The sequence below is a fragment of the Dromiciops gliroides genome, chromosome 3 (genome assembly GCF_019393635.1).
Source record: "Dromiciops gliroides isolate mDroGli1 chromosome 3, mDroGli1.pri, whole genome shotgun sequence".
Lineage (NCBI taxonomy): Eukaryota > Metazoa > Chordata > Mammalia > Microbiotheria > Microbiotheriidae > Dromiciops > Dromiciops gliroides.
In genome coordinates, this window is record NC_057863.1 from 125,054,048 (window position 1) to 125,074,614 (window position 20,567).

The 20,567-nt window shown below is 38.9% G+C and overlaps 1 protein-coding gene across 7 annotated transcripts in view; it reads right to left on the bottom strand.

The window, feature by feature from the left end:
* TBC1D4 (TBC1 domain family member 4) overlaps positions 1 to 20,075 on the bottom strand; it is a 215,230-nt gene extending 195,155 nt beyond the window's left edge. For all 7 annotated transcript variants that reach the window (XM_043996158.1, XM_043996157.1, XM_043996156.1 and 4 more), the window contains exon 1: positions 18,736 to 20,075. In XM_043996158.1, the coding sequence (XP_043852093.1) occupies positions 18,736 to 19,263 (528 nt within the window). In that variant the 5' untranslated portion in view covers positions 19,264 to 20,075. The remainder of the gene's footprint in view (positions 1 to 18,735) is intronic.
* Between the last annotated feature and the right edge of the window lie 492 nt (positions 20,076 to 20,567).

A 20,567-nucleotide genomic window follows, 5' to 3' on the forward strand; every position in this document is an offset into this window, starting at 1 on the left:
AAAGAAACCCTTTCCTCACAACAGCTCTGCGAGGTAGGAGATAGAGATGTGATTTTCCCCATTTTTACCAGTCAATCCTGCTTATAATTTATTTACTTTAGATTTTAATCCCCTGGGGGAAGAAAACTAGTATTCATTTAGTTACTACTATGTGTAAATCCTATAGATTTAATCAACCTCTCTATGTGAAAGATGCTCAAGTCTAACTATTCTGCCCTAACCTCTCAGCTGATCCCCAGTCTCATATCTCTAAATGCCTTGCAGACATCTCGAACTGGGTGTACAGTAGACATCATAAACTCAGTATTTCCAAAATGGAATTCTCTGCCCCTGCCCCATATCCAACCTATTATCAAGGCTTGTTCATTTCACCTTTGCAGTATCTCCCTAATAGCCTCCGTCCCTACTCTTTTTTTTTAAAATTATTTATTTAATTTTTGTGGGGCAATGAGAGTTAAGTGACTTGCCTAGGGTCACACAGCTAGTAAGTGTCAAGTGTCTGAGGCTGGATTTGAACTTGGGTCCTCCTGAATCCAGGGCCAGTGCTTTATCCACTGTGCCACCTAGCTGCCCCCTTCTTCCATCTTATATGTACTCTTCATTCCAGTGGCACTAGCCTCCTTGCTGTTTCATGAACAAGGCACTCTCTCAGCCCAGGGCATTTTCTCTGACTGTCTCCTATACATGGAATGCTCTACCTCATCATTTCTACCTACCGGTTTCCTTGGCTTCCTTCAAATCCCAACTAAAAGCCCACCTTCTACAGGAAGACTTTCCCACTCCCTCTTAAATTCTAATGCCTTCCCTCTGCTAATTATTTCCTATTTATCCTATAGCTAGTTTATTTGCATATATTTGTTTGCTTGTTGTCTTCTCCATTGGACTGTGAACTGTTCTTAACTTCTTTTGTACCCCCAGCACTTAGCACAATGCCTGACAAATAGTAGGCCCTCAATATATGCTTACTAACTGTGTGCTATTATTATCCCCATTTTACACTTGAGGAGATTGTGGCAAATAGAGGTTAAGAAATCAGAATTGCACAGCTGGCATCTGAGGCCACATCTGAAGTCAGGTCTTCCCGAGTTCAGGCTCAGAGCTTTATGCACCACACAACCTAGATGCCTAAGACGAAGTCTCAACAACAACAATAATAACAATTCACATTTATTTAATACTTTACAATCTACAAAGCTCTTTATAATGGCCATATGATTTGACCAGACAGTGACATATACACAGAGGACATTCAAAAAATGCTTAGAATTTCACTATGACATTTTTAAGGAACCAGTTTCAACCCAAAGCCTTTTATGTTTTCCCGATTTCCTGCAGAGATAAAAGTGGTTCCAGTGAATTGTTATGATTTATGTTGCATGTGCCATATGTGTGTATATGTATCTGTGTATATACATATATATAAACTTTCTTTATGGAGATAGGACTTTTGAGAAACAAATTGTATGTAGAAATTGCCTACAAAATGTTACAGCATCTACAACTGTCTTACCCAGAGAGCCATTCTCTCTTTCAAGGCCAAACACTTCAAGTCTTATTTGAACTTCCGTATATGTGGCAACCTAGATTAGATGTCAAGATTTTACAAGTTTGCTCTGGGAAGGAAAATAATGGCAAACAAGATTTCCAAGGAAATATCTGTTCAGTCACATGTATGCAATAACTAGTTACCCTGGGCATTTCCTGGGTAAATTGGGCAATTTTTTTACTGGCTCACATCCAATACTTACAAATATAAACTCTAATTAAATAATATTCACATTCACTCCTGTCCCTTTACTTAAGTGATTTATTAGCACATTTCCCCACGGTGGGGGGCAAAAAAAAAAAAGCTTAGTACATCTGCAACTGAATAAATATGATATGAAACTGCTCAGTGCCATTTTTAGCTTTTCCCTCTGTAAGTTACTTATTTCCTACCTTAAACAATACAGTGCCAGTTGTGGCTATGTCATTAACCCAAAAGCCTGACTGGTAGAGAACAGATTAAAAATAACTATGTCAAACATAAGGAAAACCAAGCACTAAAGTAAAAATATAAAACACAATTTTCAATAGGAATACCATTCCTGCCCTTAAACAGTCAAAGTAAAAAGGAGCACTGAGATCCACTGTGAGGAAGCCCACCTGGCCTATGTAAAGATCTAGACAAAAGCAAAGGGTAAAAAATAAGGAGGCTTAATTGTTTTTTGAGCTGCCCTGAGCAATAACTGCTTTTTATTTATGTATATCCTGTGCTTTAAAAGGCCCTATCACTGTGAATCCTTTCCAATAAGATTTTTGTTGGTTTGTTTTTGTGGGGCAATGAGGGTTAAGTGACTTGCCCAGGGTCACGCAGCTAGTAAGTGTCAAGTGTCTGAGGCCAGATTTGAACTCAGGTTCTCCTGAATCCAGGGCTGGTGCTACTGTGCCACCTAGCTGTCCCTCCAATAAGAATTTTTTAAGAGAAGTAAAATGGTTTTTATTTTTCTATTAGTTTATTAACATTGAAACTTGGTCTGTGTGAATTCCAGAATACTGTGCTCTATCTTGCTTCAATCTTACTTTATTTATGCTACAATGACCATTGGAATTAATTATCTATCAACCAACCTGATCACAAATTTATATATATATATATATATATATATGTGTGTGTGTGTGTGTGTGTATAGTGCGTGTATGTGTATATACACATAAATATATATATATACATATATTTTTTTTTTTTTAGTGAGGCAATTGGGGTTAAGTGACTTGCCCAGGGTCACACAGCTAGTAAGTGTTAAGTGTTAAGTGTCTGAGGCCGGATTTGAACTCAGGTACTCCTGACTCCAGGGCCGGTGCTCTATCCACTGCGCCACCTAACTGCCCCCATATATATTTTTTAACTAAAGGCAGTAGTTGTTCAGTCTCAAGGATAAGCTGTTCTCTTTCAAAAATGAACTCTAGTAAAATCCCATTAATCTTTTCACCAACCATCATTCAGCACTGACCTTGGCTACTTAATAACGTTTGGTTGTTTTTCATTCACCCAGGCCACAAGTCAGTGCAAGGCTTCACATAGGCTTGTCCAGATTCACATGACAAAGAAAGCCCCACTGAAGTAAGCCCATGAGTGATTTTTAGGAACTGCCTAAATGTAACTCTCTGTTACATAAGTCCCCTTAAGTAGTACCTAACCTGTAGTACACCTAGTATAGTGTTGTCCAGCTGAGAACAGTTAACATTTTATGATGATGTAGATAATGGAAGATATTAAACACAGGGGCCCATGTTTATTTATTTATTCTGTACAGTGCATGCATAGATGAGGGTTTTATGGATAAGAGAAAATTAATTCTTTCTGAGAATAACTATTCCAAGAAACATTATGACTACCTAAGACTCAAAACAGGTGAGAGAACATTTGCTGTTCCAAGACTATTGGCTAGCCCACAGCATTGATAAATATAATAATCTGATTCTAAACCTGGAAGAGGAAGAAAAATGAAATACAGTACTATGATCCATAGTTATTTAAAAAAAAGAACCCATTGTACAAAATAAAAGACTAGGAGGACTGGTTTCCTATTGTGTTGCTATCTGCAATATTATATCACCCCAACTTCATTCCTTAGCCCTAGTCCCACATACAATTGCTTCTTCCATTTAATATGTAAAGTGGTTTATGTTGGAATATATAGAATGGGAAGCACTTCTTTGAAGAAACATGCAGAGGACCTTCTTCGAAATAGCCAAAGCAATAAATTTCTTTACTTCACAAATACAGTAACAGAATGTTATTTTCTATGAAAAAGCAGGCACTATTAGATTGAATTTGGCATGTAAATATGTAAAATATAGAATCTGGATCTGGAATGCAGGGACAAAAGTTGGGTTATTGTGATAGGTCAAGTACCATGGAACAAAGGTAAGAGCTAATACCTGTTTCATGGAACTTTCAATATAGACTTCAGTGATCTAAACTTTATTAATTTTTATCTTGATTACATTAAAGGATATATTATATAAATTAATGATCTCTAACTTAGCTAACTGTATTATAGCATATCTGTAGACATTCTCCATGTAGTAAAATAAAAATTTGTTGTTCATTCGTTTTAGTTGGGTCTGACTTTCTGTGACCCCATTTGGGGTTTTCTTGGAAAAGATAGTGGGGTGGTTTGCCATCTTCTTCTCCAGCTATTTTACAGATGAGAATACTGAGGTAAATAGGGTTAAGTGACTTGCACACAGTTACACAGCGAGTAAGTGTCAGAGGCCAGATTTGAACTCAGGAAGGTTGAGTGGTTTTGACAGGAAAGTTCAATTTCTTGGGAACAAACACCTAAGCTGAATACAGAAAACTTAGATGTGATGTATAATGAAATATCTTCAGCAATGTACTCGTTGTAACTAAGAGCCAATCGAGTCTGCTATGTCTAGTTTGGGCTCTATAGGCCTCCATATATTAACCTAATTTCTAGTTAGAAAGACAATATGGCACCTTTTGTTGTCATTGTTGCAAATGATCCAACCAAAATAACTTATACTTTTGAAAAATACTGTATTTATAAAGAACATTAGATGAAGTGCCCTCATGATTTTTTTTTGGTGGGGCAATGAGGGTTAAGTGACTTACCCAGGGTGACACAGCTAGTAAGTATCAAGTGTCTGAGTCTGGATTTGAACTCAGGTCCTCCTGAATCCAGGGCCTGTGCTTTATCCACTGCCCCCTCTTCATGATTATGTTTGCTTTAAAAATTGATTAGAAGACTGTACTTTGACTAGTCTAATATAGTCTTCTTAATTGAACTGTAAATTAGGTGGCTCACAAGAGGAAATAAAATTTACAGCATATACTTGGATTTTTATTTATTAGGGCAGTGGCTGTCAAGCTAGACAATATTCATAGTACTTAAGAAAAGATTTATTTTAACCTGGAAGTACTTGCATGAACTGATGATGAGTGAGATGAGCAGAACCAGAAGAACATTATACACAGTATCATCAACAATATGTGTTGATCAACCGTGATAGATTAGATTCTTCTCACCAATACAATGGTACAAGAAAGTTCCAAAGGACTCATGATGGAAAAGGCTCTCCCAATCCAGGAGAAAACAAAAAAAGAACTGGAATATGGATGCTGATTGAACCATACTATTTCTTTTGTTTTTGGTGCTGTTGTTTTTCTTTTGAGGTTTTTCCTTTTTTGCTCTGATTCTTCTCTTATAACATGACTAATTCAGAAATATGTTTCATGTTATTATATATATATATATACACACACATATATATAAAACACCTATATCAGATTACCTGCTGTCTAAGGGTTGGGGGAAGGAAGGGGAGGGAGAGAGAAAAATTTGAAATTGGAAATCTTATATAAACAAATGTTGAAAACTATCTCTACATGTAACTGGAAAATCATAAAATACCTTTATCAGGAAAAAAGCAAAAAAAAGAATAAAAATCTTTACCAAAAAAGAAAATATTTCTTTTGTTCATAAAATTTTGTTCTAGTTATTTATCTGATTGCATCAAGTATTGAAAATAGCCAGGTCATAGTACCAAAAAGAGAGAAATATGGAAAAATAGAGCATTTATTAACTCTACCTATAAATGAAATTAAGTGGTTCATTTTTACAATGTTGGTGCTCTAGTATAAAATGCTATCCTAGTCATGCTCATTTCACTGTGCTAGTTCATGAAAGTCTTCTCAGGTATCTTTGAAAGCAGCCTCCCTTTCTAAAACTTTTCTCAGCCCCAAGACAGTCATTTTGTGCACTATCTTCCACACTTCTGGCATTCTCTTCATATCCCAGCAAACTGTACTCAATACCTTTCTAAGAAACAAACTCCCAAGAAATTTGTAAGGAAAACAGGTCAAGTATGTTTACAGCTTTAAAAGCCACACATTTAGGCAAGTCTGCCTTTGTTATTAATGAATCTTACACACATTAGAAGTCTCTCTGGAGCTAGGTGCAAAGCTTCTTAATCTTTTTTTGTAAAGATTTTGTAAAAAATAAAATTAAATTCTACAATCATGCCCCTCCTTGGTAGTCTAGTCATTTAGGATTACAAAGGAAACCAATTCTGTTGAAATAAAGATGCAGGGTTTTTTCCCATTCAAGTTCACAGACCCCCTGAAATATATCTACTAACCCCTTAGGAGTTCATGAACCCAAGATTAAAAACCTCTAGGCTAAAAAAATGTTCTCTCCTCATATCTTACAAGCAGGTTCCTCTCTCCTATTCTGAGTAAGGTTCACAGTGGCTAATTACCAGCTGACTTCTCTTTCCCATCATCTGGATGGTGTGGCTTCTACAACTGTAAACACTTTCTATTCACTTTTAGGAAAGCCCCTCCCCTGTCTCTTCCTTCCCCCCCCCCCCAAATCCCTTTATCTGACATCTTCCTACAGGGGCAACTGGGTGGGATTGTTCAAACAAAGAATTTAAAAGGCTACTTTGCAAAATATCTAGGAAAAAAAGGAATGAAGGTAAAAACTGATTTCTAATAGCTTGGCCCACAAAGCTAGGAGAAAAAAGATTCTGTAATGCTACTATGCATTCATTCATTCATTCACTCAGTCAATAAGTATTTATTAAGTACCTATTATTTGCCAGGCAAGGTATCAAGGAAATAAAGACAAAGAATGAAATAATTCCTACTCAGAATGAGGTTTTTAATGGTGAAGAAAACAAGTATATTGGAACATATATACAACATAAATATAGAGTGAATAAATATATACATATATACACAACAAAATTAAGTACAACAGTTTGAGAGGCAGGGAATTAGCAGGTAGAAGATCAGGAAACGTTTTATGCATAATACGTTGTCCAAACTACATCTTTTTTTTTAATCAATTATTTGTTGTTTATTCAGTATTTGGGTTAGTATGACACTTGAGGAATTGGTTGCATCATTGTATATAGTTTTTTATATATAATACAGAAATTGAGAAATATATATATTTAAATTGTGTATTATTCCCCCATTTCTATGTGTGGGAAGAGACTTAGAGTATGTTCATAGGTTTTATATCTCTGGTGTTCAATCACTAATCAGAGGAAAGATTTAACCTACTTGAAAAGCACGTCATACCTAATCCCTTAACCATTGTCATGTTCTCTAGACAGTAAAGTTGCAGCACATTAAAAGGCTTTAAAATTGCAGCTCCTTCTGGATTCCCCAAAGAGTATCTGCACTCTTCTTTAAATGGGCCTCATCCTCTAGATTCAGGGTTACATTCACCTCATCTGAAATGCCATTCTGCCCCAAGCCACATGGGACACTAAGGAAGACATCTTCATTAATTCCATATAGGCCCTAGATCATCGTGGAAATTCCATGCACTCTCCTAAGATTCTTCCTAATGCTTTCTGTTAGATCTGCCACAGAGAAGCCAATGGCCCAGGAAGTATAGCCCTTCAGCTTGATCGCCTCATAAAAACTTTCAACCACCTATTTATGAACATCTTTCCAATTCTCTGAATCAACATCAGTTCCCAGAGCAGGATAAAGATTCTTCAGAGACATACAGGCAATATTGACACCCCTCCACACAGGAACACAGGAGTTTCCATGTTCCCCAAGGACCCATCCATGACAAACTGAAGAATGAACACCAAGTCTTTCCCACATTAGGTAACAGGCAGAATCCAGATTGCAACCCCTTCCAAGAACAGTTTTTAGGAAAGCCTCTTAGCTTCCAGGTCACATATGTCAAAATATCCATAGGATTGGACACAATACACAGCTTGCAATTAGGGCTGTATTTAACAATATTGGGAATGATGAATTTAAAGACATTCACATTATGCTGGACCAAATTAAGATGACTTTCTCCCTCCTGTTGATGTGCTCCAGCAGTAACAACAACCAGCTTTGAGTTTGCAGTCTTTGCCAGAAACAATCTTTGGTGTTTTGAGGAAAAGGCTGCCATGTTGGAGATCGATCATCTCTCCCTTTAGTTTGTCTTCTATGACATCAACTAAGGCAAGATGGCACATGCCATGCCAACTGCACCAACCCCAACAACAGTGTCGTTGTTATGGGGAACCTAATCTTCTTTTAGGACATTTAGAATCAGCTGATCCTTGACAGTAGTTGCCATTCTGGGGGAAATCTAGGCTGCTAGTCAGGCTGTGAGGAGTTCTGAGTTGGATGTGAGAGAGATGGCTGCTCCTGTACTCGAGCCCCAAACTACATCTTTTTAAAATTATTTATTTTATTCTGAATTTTAATAATAAAACAAGCATTTATATAACAAAGTGGGATAGAAAAACAGAGGATTACCCTTGAAATTGCAAATCTATTATGTACAACTTGCTATTCCTTTCAAATATACCACAAAGTTATCATGCAATTATATATTTTTTTCCTACTCCTCTACCCCCAACCTTCAAGGTAGCTACCATTAAACATAAATCGGTATCGGTATATATGTATATACAGCATATATACATATATGTATGTATATATGTGTGTGAGTTCTTTTTCTGGATTCAAACAGCATCTTCCTTTATAGGATCTTTGCAGTAAATATGGGTATTGATAATAGTCAAAATGACTTAGTTGCTCAAAGTTGTTCTTAAAATGATATTGTGTTACTGTATGCAATGTCCTCTTGGTTCTGGCTAATTTTGCTATTCATTATTTTGTGGAGGTCTCTCCATGCTTTTCTAAAATAATTGAATTCATCATTTCTTATAGCAGAGTAATATCCCATCATGAACATATGCCATAATCTGTTTAGGCATTCCCCAACTGATGGGCATCCCCACAATTTTCAGTTCTTTGCCAGCACAGAGAGAGTTGTTATAAATATTTTAGAACCTGTAAGTTCTTTTCCTTTTTCCCTAATGATCTTGAGAAACAAACCTATGAATAGTATTACTGGGTCAAAGGGTATAGGCAATTTAATAGCTGTTTGGGCATAATCCCGAATCTCTCTCCAAAATGATTGGATCAATTCACAATTCCACCAACAGTGAATTAAGGTCCCAATTTTTCCACTTCCCTTCCAACATTTGTCAATTTCCCCTTTTATCATTTTAGCCAATCTGATGGGCATAAAATGATATCTGTCTTCTTTTTTCTTCAAAAGACACTCTATTCATTACCTCCTCACATCCACCTTAAAGAATCCCTCTCTTCCTTTAAGATGTACTTTGGTTCCCAATTTGATAAATGGTCAAAGGATATGAACAGGCAGTCTTCCAATGAAGAAATCAAAACAATGGAATCAAATAAAGGATTGTTGAATAAATGCAGATTTTACCCACATAACTCTAGTGGTTTCCTATTGCCTCTAGGCAATTAACTCCTCTGTTTAACACTTAAATTCCTGCACATCCTGGCCCTAATCTATTTTTTTCCAGCTTCATTGGATCTTAATCCCCTTCTTCACTCTGTCATCCAGCCTGTCAAAACAATGTATAGTCATAAATGCTCTAAATCATTATTGATTAAAGAAATGCAGATTAAAATAACTTTGAGATAGAAATACTAAGATGGAGCAGTTGACTGGCTATGTGGTATCAGAGTGAGGATCAGTGAGGTCAAGATTATGAACCCAAGACACTGGAAGGGTGATGGTGCTTTTGACAGAAATGGGAAAGTTAGGAAGAGGGAAGGATTTAGGGGAAAAGACACTTGACACTAGCTGTGTGACCGTGGGCAAGTCACTTAACCCTCATTGCCCCCCACACACACACACAAAAGAAAGAAAGAAAGAAAGAAAGTGGGGGGGGGGTTGAAGCAAAGACTATTTGACTTTCTTCAATTAGGTTCACAACTAAAATCACTGTTCATATTAATAACTGGCATAGCTAAGAACAAAGAACTCATTAAGTGTTTATTTTCTAAAGTGTATTCCTTGATATGGTTTATATATTAAAGAAACTATAGGAGTCGGTGTTCCATTTTATAAGTATATGAAAACATTAAGCATTTGGATTTATATTTTTTAAATTTCAATACTAATAAGAGAGGACTGGAACACTGCTTGAGTAATCCGCCTAATAATATTCCTTAGGTAGGCATATTTCTATTTCTGTGTCAAGGAAGCTCACATGATATGGACATTCTCTAACTGAAACCTACAACAAGAAACTTTCAAAGAAGCAGCATAATAATGACCCATAAAATATATTCACTTATTCAAGCATTTATTCAACAATCCCTTATTAGATTATTTGGTAATGCTATAAACCTACATAAAGAAAACCCACAATTAAGCCAGCCAACTAAATTTTTGTAGTCCCATATCTAATTTACCAAGACAATATAAAGTCAAATATTAAAGTTAAAACAATTTAAGTAGTGGTTCGGGACAAAAAAGATGTAGGGTAACCAGAGCTGTTAATCAATATTTTTCAGGCTCCCACCATTACCTACCTCCATGAAAGAGAAACAACAGCATTATTTTGAGAAATATTTGTTCTCTTCTTAAACAAAAAATTAATGTTTATAAGGACTTGCAGAGATTAAAAGTATAATTTTCTTTTAACAGCTGGTTTTTAAAAGTCTGATTTAAAATCATATTAGCTAGATTGTGGTTATTAAAAAAAACCAATGTATTTAATAAAAATGTTTTCATTGCTTATACTTCTACCAATATTCTTTGGTTATATTTCTGTAAATATTCCAAGAGAATATTTTCCAAGATAAAATAGCTGAAGCAAGTTTTAATAATAGTTCATTATCAAGGCACTATTAGAATCAGACAATCACAAATTTGGAAGGGATATAAGAGGTCATCTAGTTCAACCCTTCCAAACTCTGCTTGAAGATCTCAGTAATGATAAATTTTCTTTTCTCATTGGCCCCACCCACCACCATAACCTTTTCCACTTTTCAGCAACTCATATTGTTTAGAAATTTTCTCTTATATTGAATCAAAATCTTTCTCCAAGTAACTTCCAAAAGAGTTCTCACCAAAGGGACCAGATTTCTCATTAAAACAATTATCTCATTAGCAATTTTGAATGTGCTTACAGCTCAGAACCTAATAAAGTATATTTACCAAAAGGGAAAAACCCCATTAGTTTAACAATGTGATTATAATCTAAAAAATGAATTAGATTCATAGTGCAAATAAAGTTGGCCCATCAGTTTTTTTGCCCAGTAATGTCAATAATGGACTGTCACTGATTAATAGACATGTACACAAATTATATAAGATGAGACAGCATAGGCAAGTTGTAATGTGTACCACTGTAGAGTCTAACCACATCAGGGAGATCATGAATTTATTTAAGTTTTTAAATAATGTCATTAATACACTGTAACCAAGCCCTTCAATAAGGTCCAAAAACTTTACTATAAAAAGTCAATTCCTCAGATGAAAGGCTCACCCCACACGCTACTTCCCACCCCTAAGTATAGTTTGTTTTTAATACTCAGACAATTAGAGAATTGTTTTGAGAGAGAGCTAGCAAGATGGAAAAGGTCAGTGAAAGTGAACCAAGCCAGTATCAACCAACCCCCACAACCTAAATAACAGAAGGCTTATATAGGATGGCTCATCCCATCTGCCATGTAAAAAAAAAAAATTAACCCTGGATTATGGAGGCAACAGAAAGTTATGGAAAGCAAGGAATCTTTGCCATTATAAAAATGTAAATACAAATAGAGGTAGAGATAGAGAATAAAAGGAGACAAAGGGGTAATAACTAAAAAGTCATTATGGGCACACTATCAGCTGAAATTAATTTTTAAGTAAGTAGTTGCAAACTTAAGTTTAAGTGTATTTGTATTTTTTTTAACTAAGTGCATTTTTTTTTCATAATGATACTTTCTGGGGTCAAAGTAAAGACAACTTTTGCTGTTGGAGACTGAATTTTGGTCCCTCAGAAACTCATCTCCCATTTATAACACTGCACCTATGAAACAAGGTATTTTGTATAATTCTCTGTCATGCAACTTGTTTTTACAATACCATTATTGAAGTTGAGTGGAGATATGCCTGTGCTCATTCCCCAAGCAGCAGTTGAAATTTTTGATATAAAAGTAATGTTTGTATATCACAACGGAGTCTCTCAAGGGATAAAAGTGTGCAAAGTCCTTGTGGTTAAAATGGAAGAATGCTTCTGTAACAAAGTACTATATTTTTTTCACTCTCAAATTGAACTCTAAACACCGGTAGAGACTGTAAAAGAACCAAGAGAACAAAACCATTCTATAGGGTATTGGCCAATGGAGCATAAAATAACTGAGTGGGATCAAAATGAGGCATTGAGCAATCTTATCTCATCCTTCACCAGAATGCTCACAGCTGGGCAGAAGCACATGCTAACATATGCTCCTACACTTCCCCCAGGATATCTCTGTAGCAGCAGCTGTAAACTTCAATACTTCTTATTCTGTTCCCTCTGCTGCCTCAATCTGCCTAAGAGGCAAAAAGATTGAAGAGTGAAGTTTTCTTCCCTTTCCCCACAGTCCCTCAAATTTCAAAATGGCTGCATACACTCAGTGAGTCACCCTAAAAGAGAGGCAACTTGGCAAATTTTTGTCCCTGTTCTTGCAATAGGGAAGCTCCAGCTAGTTCTACGGTTGAGGCAGAGGAATGAAGAACTTGCTGATGCTACCAAGAAACAATAAGGAACTCTAGACCATTCCTCAATGGCAAGAGAGCTACCCAGGCTGGATGCTACAACTGGGGAAAATGAAGCTGAAGTTCCCATAATATGAGGAGGGTTCCTCATATAATTAACCTGAAGAATTTGGGGGTGAAAGAGGAGAGTGTAGACAGAAAGGATGAAATAGTTGAAAGAGGACAAGGAAGAAAGAAATTACGAAGGGAAAAAGAATATAAGTCTAGCCATAATAGTTTAAAGTTGATATTAAATATGCTTATAAGTCAGCAAGATGAATGTGGGTTGTTGTTCAGGTTGTTATATGATCTAAGTTTCTTTGATTTTGTGAACAATATATCCTCCTGACCATCAGAGAGAGAGAGAGAGAGAGGAGAACTGAGAAATTCTAGTTTGGGAATATTTGTCCAAAAATAAGTTGAAAGTTTATTATCTTGCTTGAAACAATGGAAACAGTTTAATCTTTTAAAGAAAGCAATAGAAAGATAACAATTTTATTGTTGAATTTTCACAGCATTACTTGCAGTTTATCTTTGAAAACAATACCAAGGAGTATTCAAGAAGTACATATATAACTATAATCAATGAAAATATTTTATGATAATCATTTGTCTTTTAAATACCCATAGTTACCCCGATTAGTTTTGAAAGCAAGCTGTTCAAAGGAAATTATATTTTATTCCCCCCAAAAAAACTTATGAACCTTAAATGTTTGCTTAAAAGAAAAACAAATATCTCTTAAAATAATGATATGACTCCTCTTTCATGGAGGTCTTCGGACTATCTTTCTATTCCCAAAGGATACATTGCATGGAAATTCAATCATAAAACTCCAAGATACTCAAGTATTTCTTCTACCCTCCTCTTTCATGGAGGTCTTCGGACTATCTTTCTATTCCCAGAGGACACATTGCATGGCAATTCAATCATAACACTCCAAGATACTCAAGTATTTCTTCTACCCTAGAGGTCACATTTCCATAAAAGAAAACAATTTGAATAGAATTGGTTATTTCTTCATAGGCATCATCACTTTCTGTAGACAGAAGCTGCAACAGCCTGGTCATCCTTTGGGAAAGCAGCTCAGTATACACTGTAAACTTGGCTGGGCAGCCCAATCAAATAAAGGGAATAGAGCTATGAGGAAAGTCAGTAGCATGAAAGTTCTCCCAAGCCCCTGGCTGAATGCTTCTCTCTGACATTTTTCTTAATAGCTGTGAAGCCCAATGTAGAGGAAGAGCCACACTGTCTTTGCAATGGTGACAACATATAAAAAGCACAAAACTCATTTGGATAGATAATAATAAATTAATAATAGCATGCCATTTCTACAGAGCTTTGTAAGAGACTGCCCCACAAAAACACTGTGAAGAGGGAAAAAAACAAAATGCAAGCTCTTCAAAACTAGAGACAGGTTTTCCCCCCTTCATATTCTAAATTCAAGTAGAGAATACAAGAGAGAGAAAAAGGGAAGGCTTTCTTGACTCTTTAATCCAAAAAGTTGTGTATCATTACAACTTCCAATACCAGAAAAAAGTTATTATTTTTTCAGATGTTACATATTTTAATCAATAAACTATATCCATGAACTTTACATTGATGAACATGGCATTTGTTTATAATCCCTGTAGAATAACTTCAATTCTTTCCCCACCCTATCTTAACTCCTACCATACACTGCCAAAATGGAAAATGGTCAGAACCATCAAGGAAATATTTTGCTCTTTTCATGATGTCCACCACTCTACATATTAGAAGAAACACTATTTTGTCACTCTCCTTCATAAAATCCCTGAGTTGAAATGAGCCTCATTTATTAGAATCTAGTCCAATCCCCACTCCACCCTACTGAAGCATTAATCAATCTTCTCCAGAAATATCCCTGACAAATCTTCATTTAGCCTGAATTTTCTCAAAGAATCTGAGTTGGAAGGAACCTCACATGCCCTTTGGATCAAATGATCAAATCCCATACTAAGAATCCCTTATAGAGCCTCCCTATCTTCCCAAAAGGAGAACTAGAGTGAAGACTACCCCAAAATCTATCTCCAGGAGTTCATAAAAATCAATAAAATCTTAGTGCTCGGAAGGAACCTTTACAGATGAGTTAACTAGAAGTTTGAAGAGGTTGCACCTCGTCCAAAGCTCAGAATGAATTTCCTTTAATCAATCAACAAATATTAAGTACTTTCTATGTAAAAGGCACTGTGCTGAGTATAAGCGAATTTGGGAGGAAGAGTGCATTCTCTTAATCTAGAATCCCACATCGGGAAAGGTCTAATCTTGACCAAAAAACAAGAACCCTCATCTACACGCTGCCCATGACAAGTGGTGATTTCTATCCATTGTTGAACACTTTTGTGATGAAAAACTTAATATCTCAGCAGAATGCCCATTCCATTTTTGGACAGTTCTGTAAGTAGATTCTTCCTTACAAATATGGCTCCTCTAACTACTCCCCATTGGTCGAATTTCTACCCTCAGAAGACAAAGAGAATATAGTCCTTCCATAGGACAGCCCCTATTTTTTTTTTCAAAAGACATGTATTACATAAATCTTCCTTCCTCCAGGGTGAATATCCACTTTTCCATCAACTGATGCTCGAGACAAGGATTCTTATCAATTTAATTCAAGTAATATATATGTTAATCAATAATCAATAAACATTAAGTGCCTACTACACTCCTAGTGCGATAAGCACTAAGGATACAAAAAGAGGCAAAAGACAGTCTCTGCCTTCAAAGAACTTATAATCTAATGAGAATATTTTATATTTGTAGTTTTATCCAAAGCCCTGGCTCAAGATTCTGCACATGCCACTGACATGAAATGGAATGAAATATGAATTGTCTCCCTCTTAGACCCTTCCCATTTCAAAAGAGTTATGGCAATAGCCCCAGTGAACTAAAAGGGAAAAAGTGAGTCTAAATATAGCATTACTTGGAAAACAATGGTACATTAAAGTCCTAGCAACTAAATTGTAAAGGGAGGAAACAAAGCAAAGAAAGAAACCTACAGACCAATATTCTTAATGAATAAATGACCCAAAAATGTTAAATAAAATATTAGCAAATAGGCTAATACAACACATTATAAAGATTATACACAATGACTAGTTTGGGTTTATACAAGGAATGAAAGGTTGGTTCACCATAGTGAAAAATAATTGACCATCCTCCAATATGTCACTGAAACAACTGCTGCTATCATAGAAAAGTTAGTAGAAACAGAACCTAGGCAGCGTTAACAGTTAATACAAAGTAGCTTTTCATTATTAGTGCAAATAGCAATGATGTTAGACATCCTTTCAATATGGTAATTTCTACCATGGGTAAAATCAAAACAAAAAATAAATCACATTAAATTTACAAATATACCAATCATAAACCTGAGAATAACCACAGAATATTCATCTGCAAAAAAAGTTACTCCTCTCACGTTGATTTATAATTTCTACACACCTAATCAGAATATTAAACTGATTAACACGTTTTGTGCCTTTCTCTAATATCCTTAACACAAAATATTGTATATTATGATTTTTTGATGATGTTTTGTCTTGTTGTTTGTCCTTCACTCTTGAAGAGGACCATGTCATTAGGGTGATGTCATGACTTGCAGGGAATTAGATTTAATTGAGGGAGGGCTGTGCAAGGTTACCAAGCTCACTCTCTCCAGCTGCAAGGTAGATATCAGGAAAATTGGCAATGGCCCTAGATGTTTAGGGCAACTGGGGTTAAGTGACTTTGCACAGGGTCACACAGCTAGTAAGTGTCTGAGGTGATATCTGAACTCTGGTCCTCCCAACTTCAAAGCCAATGCTTTATCCACTGCACCACCTAGCTGCCCCTTGTTAGTGTCTTAACCTCTCCTAGACTATACACTCCATATTACTGTCAACAGAAAGTACTGATTTGAGTCAACAAGAGCTGGGTTTAATTCCTTGCTACTAACTATGGGTAAGTTATTTAGCCTCTCTCAGCTTCAGTATCCTGATCTATAAAACAAGGCTTATGGTACCCCCCCCCTTAAATTTATTATCTGGATAGAGGAGAAAATGTATATAAATTACTACCTAAGTACCAATTATTATAATAAGGGGAGGGATCTCATCTTATTTAAATTTTCTGACCTTTCTCCCCCATACCTAGGTCAGAACACAGAAGGCACTTAAAAAATGTTTGCCCAAAAAATGAAGGCAAAGTTACTTCTTTTAAACCTAAGACAATTTGTTTTTATATATACACACAAATCTCTTGCAGGAACTTCTGTAACCCAAGAAGTCTTCAATAGAGGCATTAAATCAGAATGAAACAAACAGGCTTACTTAAAACAGGATGTTCTCATTTTAGAACTAACTGGACAAACAGTGGAACAGCTTATTTTTATTTATTTATGTTGTTTGGTTTCTTTACTAACTTATTTACATGTAAATAACACGGTTCCTCCAAAGAACCCAAAGCACTTTTCTGGCATAAAATAATTGACTGGTTTCAAGCCATGTAGTCAGTCCTTACTGTGCTGTATGAAACTTGTTATAAATAGCTTTATAAATATATGTTGTTATCAAAAATAATGGCCATTGTGAGAAACACAGTGGCAAAGTGAATGAGAGCAAACTCTGAAATGAGAAGATCAGATCCAACCATGCATCTGTCAAATGCTACTTGTGGACCACAGGCAAAGTCTCTAAACTTTGGGGGTTGATGGCTATGCAATAGATAGAGCCCTGGGCCCCAGAGTTCAAATTCAGCCTCAGACACTTAACAGTTGTGAGTCAATTAACCTCTATTTGCCTCCCTTTCCCTAACTGTCAAATGGGGATAATAGTAGCATCTACCTGGTACTGTTGATGTAACAGTGCCTGGCACATAGTAGGTGTCATTAAAATGTTTATTCCTATCTTTTCCCTAAACTATTCAATGCCCAGGGACAATTCTCTCAAGTTAATAAGGAGAGGAACTATGGATCTAAATCAGTAGAGGGAGTTTCCACACTGGAAGTTTTCTATATCCTAGGCCCAGAACCCCTCCTCCCCCCAAAAAGTTGCGTATTAAAGTTTTATTTCAGGGTACAATAAATGGTTTTTGCAATACCTGTCTCAACTGTTGTATTTAATTCTTGTCACTCTTTTACTTAGAAACAGTTGGACCTATTCACCATCAAAATCCTCAGCTCCAATCACTGGTTACACTACCAACTCAACAATAACGAAAAAGCACTTTACAATTTGCAAAGTGTTTTTACCAATATGCTTTCACCCCATTCTCACAATAGCCCTTTAAATTAAATAGAGGTCGTCCATCCCACCCAGCCCCTTTTAATAGCTCAGAAGCCGAAGTTTCAAAGAGGTTAAGTGATTTGCCTTAAAGAAGGTACACAGCTAGTTACCATTAATAACAGTGGCCCAACCAGGAACCACAAAAGAGTGTCCAGTTATGCTATCTATTGGCTGTTATCCTGCCTAACCTAAGGTTAACTTTCCCTTCAACACATAACTTTTCTGCAAAGTGATCTGAAGTTGTTCCTGGGCTGTTCATGATGACCTCGACAGGCCTAGAAGGGAAAGACCCAAGGAAGGTGTTGGCCAGGAAGGGCACCCCAACCAAAGCCGCAACCCCCTCTCCACCCTATTTCCCTTAAACAAACATAAAGAAGGCTGCACGTGACTCATTTTAAATTCCACCTTCCAATCCCACCAGTCCCGGGTAATCCACGTTAGTTCTCTCACGGGACCGTAGGTAGGCAGTCATCAAAGACCCTAGGTATAAGAGATAAGAAAGGAGGAGTCCTTGCTCTCAAGCTGTCCAGCCTTGAGTCAACCCTTCCGCACAAGCGACCCCTTCCCACTTCTTGAGACGTCTTCTCCCCCCTCCCCCCAACCCTAGTCTGAAGAGCTCCTTTCTTTTCCATTTCACTGCCTGCCAAGGAATCGTACCTACTCCCCCCTCCCCAAAATAGCTCATTAGCAGAGGGAGAATAATGACTGAAAGCTGCGAGAACTTATCTTTGCTTCCCCACAAACGCTGCAGCGCGACCCCGAGAAGCTCTGGCTGCATTAGTGGTGTGGTTTATTTTTTTCTTCCTTCGCCCCCCACACCCATGCCCAAGCCGCCCTGCCCCTGGCGGTCGGGGACACTTGCCTGGTTGGGGTCGGTGGCCCGAAAAACGTGACAAGCCATCTGGGACTCGGGGTTATCCGGCTGGGCTTTGATCAAGTAGGCAAAGTAGGTAAGGTCGTGGCTGTTGTGAATGAAGCGGGAGATGTGCTGAGCCTTGTGCTCGAAGATGAACACGGACGGGTTGGGTAGCGGGCCAGGGGTTGAAGGGCTGCCCCCCGAACCCGCACTGCTGACCGAGGGGGCGGGGACGCAGCGGAGGTATGGGGAGCTCAGCAGCAGGAGCACCTCGCGGGCAGTGCCGGGCTCGGGCTTTTGGCTCCGACGGCGGATCTCCGCCATCAGCCAGGGCAGCATGGGCAGCGTGGTCCTCCGGTCCAGGCACGACCAACCCACGTACCATAGCCTGAAGCGCTTCTCCCCGGGCTTGCCCGGCCCTGGTTGGGACTGGGCTCCCTCTGCAGCAGCTGCTGCTGCCACCGGAGTTGGCTCAGGCTCAGGTCCTAGGGGGTGGACGAAAGGCTCGTCCTGGATGCAGCTCGGCGCTTCCATAACTCTTTCCGTGGCAAAGAACTCGAGGGAGAGATTTGGCCGAGCCCGGGCGCTCCACGCGAGCTTGAAGGGAAGGGCGCCCCGCGGCCGAAACTGCGCCAACCCGCGCCGGCACTTCTCCTTCGGGCCGGGGTTATCCCTCGAGTCACAGCCCAATCCCAAACTCAGGCAGCTGCACTGCCCCCTTCCCGACTGACCGAACCAGGTTAGCTAGCAAAGTCTCAGTGCCAGGTACCGCTGGCCGTCCCGGACGAGGCGAAGGCTTCAGCGGGCACTGGTAAGAGGGTGCGCGCTCAGCGGCTGGACGGGCACGCAGGGTCAACGAGGCATCTCTCCCTTGCGCCCTGGTTCTGGTGCCTCCGCTTCCCTTTTGCTCGGCCGCTCGGTCAGAAAGCCATTTCTCCCCAGGAGCCCAAGGACTCGCCCCCACGGTCACGATCGCAGCCGGCCAGAGGCCACCTCGTGGTCCTAGATGTCCTGCTGCTACTGCTATCGCCGCCGCTGCCTCCGCCGCCGAGGCCGCTGCTCCTGCTCCTGTTCCTGCTGCCGCCACCGCGCTCTCCCCTCATCCAAGCGCGCTCGCCAGGAGAGGGAGGTTGGAGAGGGGCGGGGGCGGGGGTGGGGTTGTGTGCGAAAGAGGACGGGGCAGGGGTAGGGGTTGGAGTGGGCTGGGAAGGAGCCGCCTCCTCCGAGGTGACCCACTGTCACCTGAAAAGGTCGGGGGCTGGGCTAGGCTAGGCGAACTGCGGCGCTGACAGCCCTCCAGCCTGGACAGAGAAAACTACTCCTATGGAAAATAACAAAACAAAAACGTGGCCTCTCCGCAGCTGCCGCTGCTCCTGCTCCTGCTGCTCTTGCTGCTGCTGCTGCTGCTGCTGCTCCTCCTCCAGCCGCTACAGCTCCTCCTCCTGCTGTTCGCCTGTCCCCTCCTTCCTTCCTTCAGTCTTTAGGGTGGCTCCTACTCCGCCTCTCCTCCCTCTCTTCCCCAGGATCTGGGAGGGACGCTGACAAATGCGGATATAATGAAATCGTCTTCTCACCTTTACTTCCTCCGCTAGCCACCACCACAGTAGTGCTTACACACCTCTTGCCCCGCTGCTAGTTTTCCTCCGTTAGTGCCCACACTGGCCCCACAGCTATCAAATCTTCTTCCCCTGACACCCTTCTTGTTCTCGAACAGGCATATCCCCTGCCTTGTAGAGAGTGGACCATTCCCAGAAGTTCATCGGAGATTTTAAAAAACTGGTTTAAAGACCTAGAATACTAAATCGTTTACTGATTATTTAAACTTATACTCATTAGCT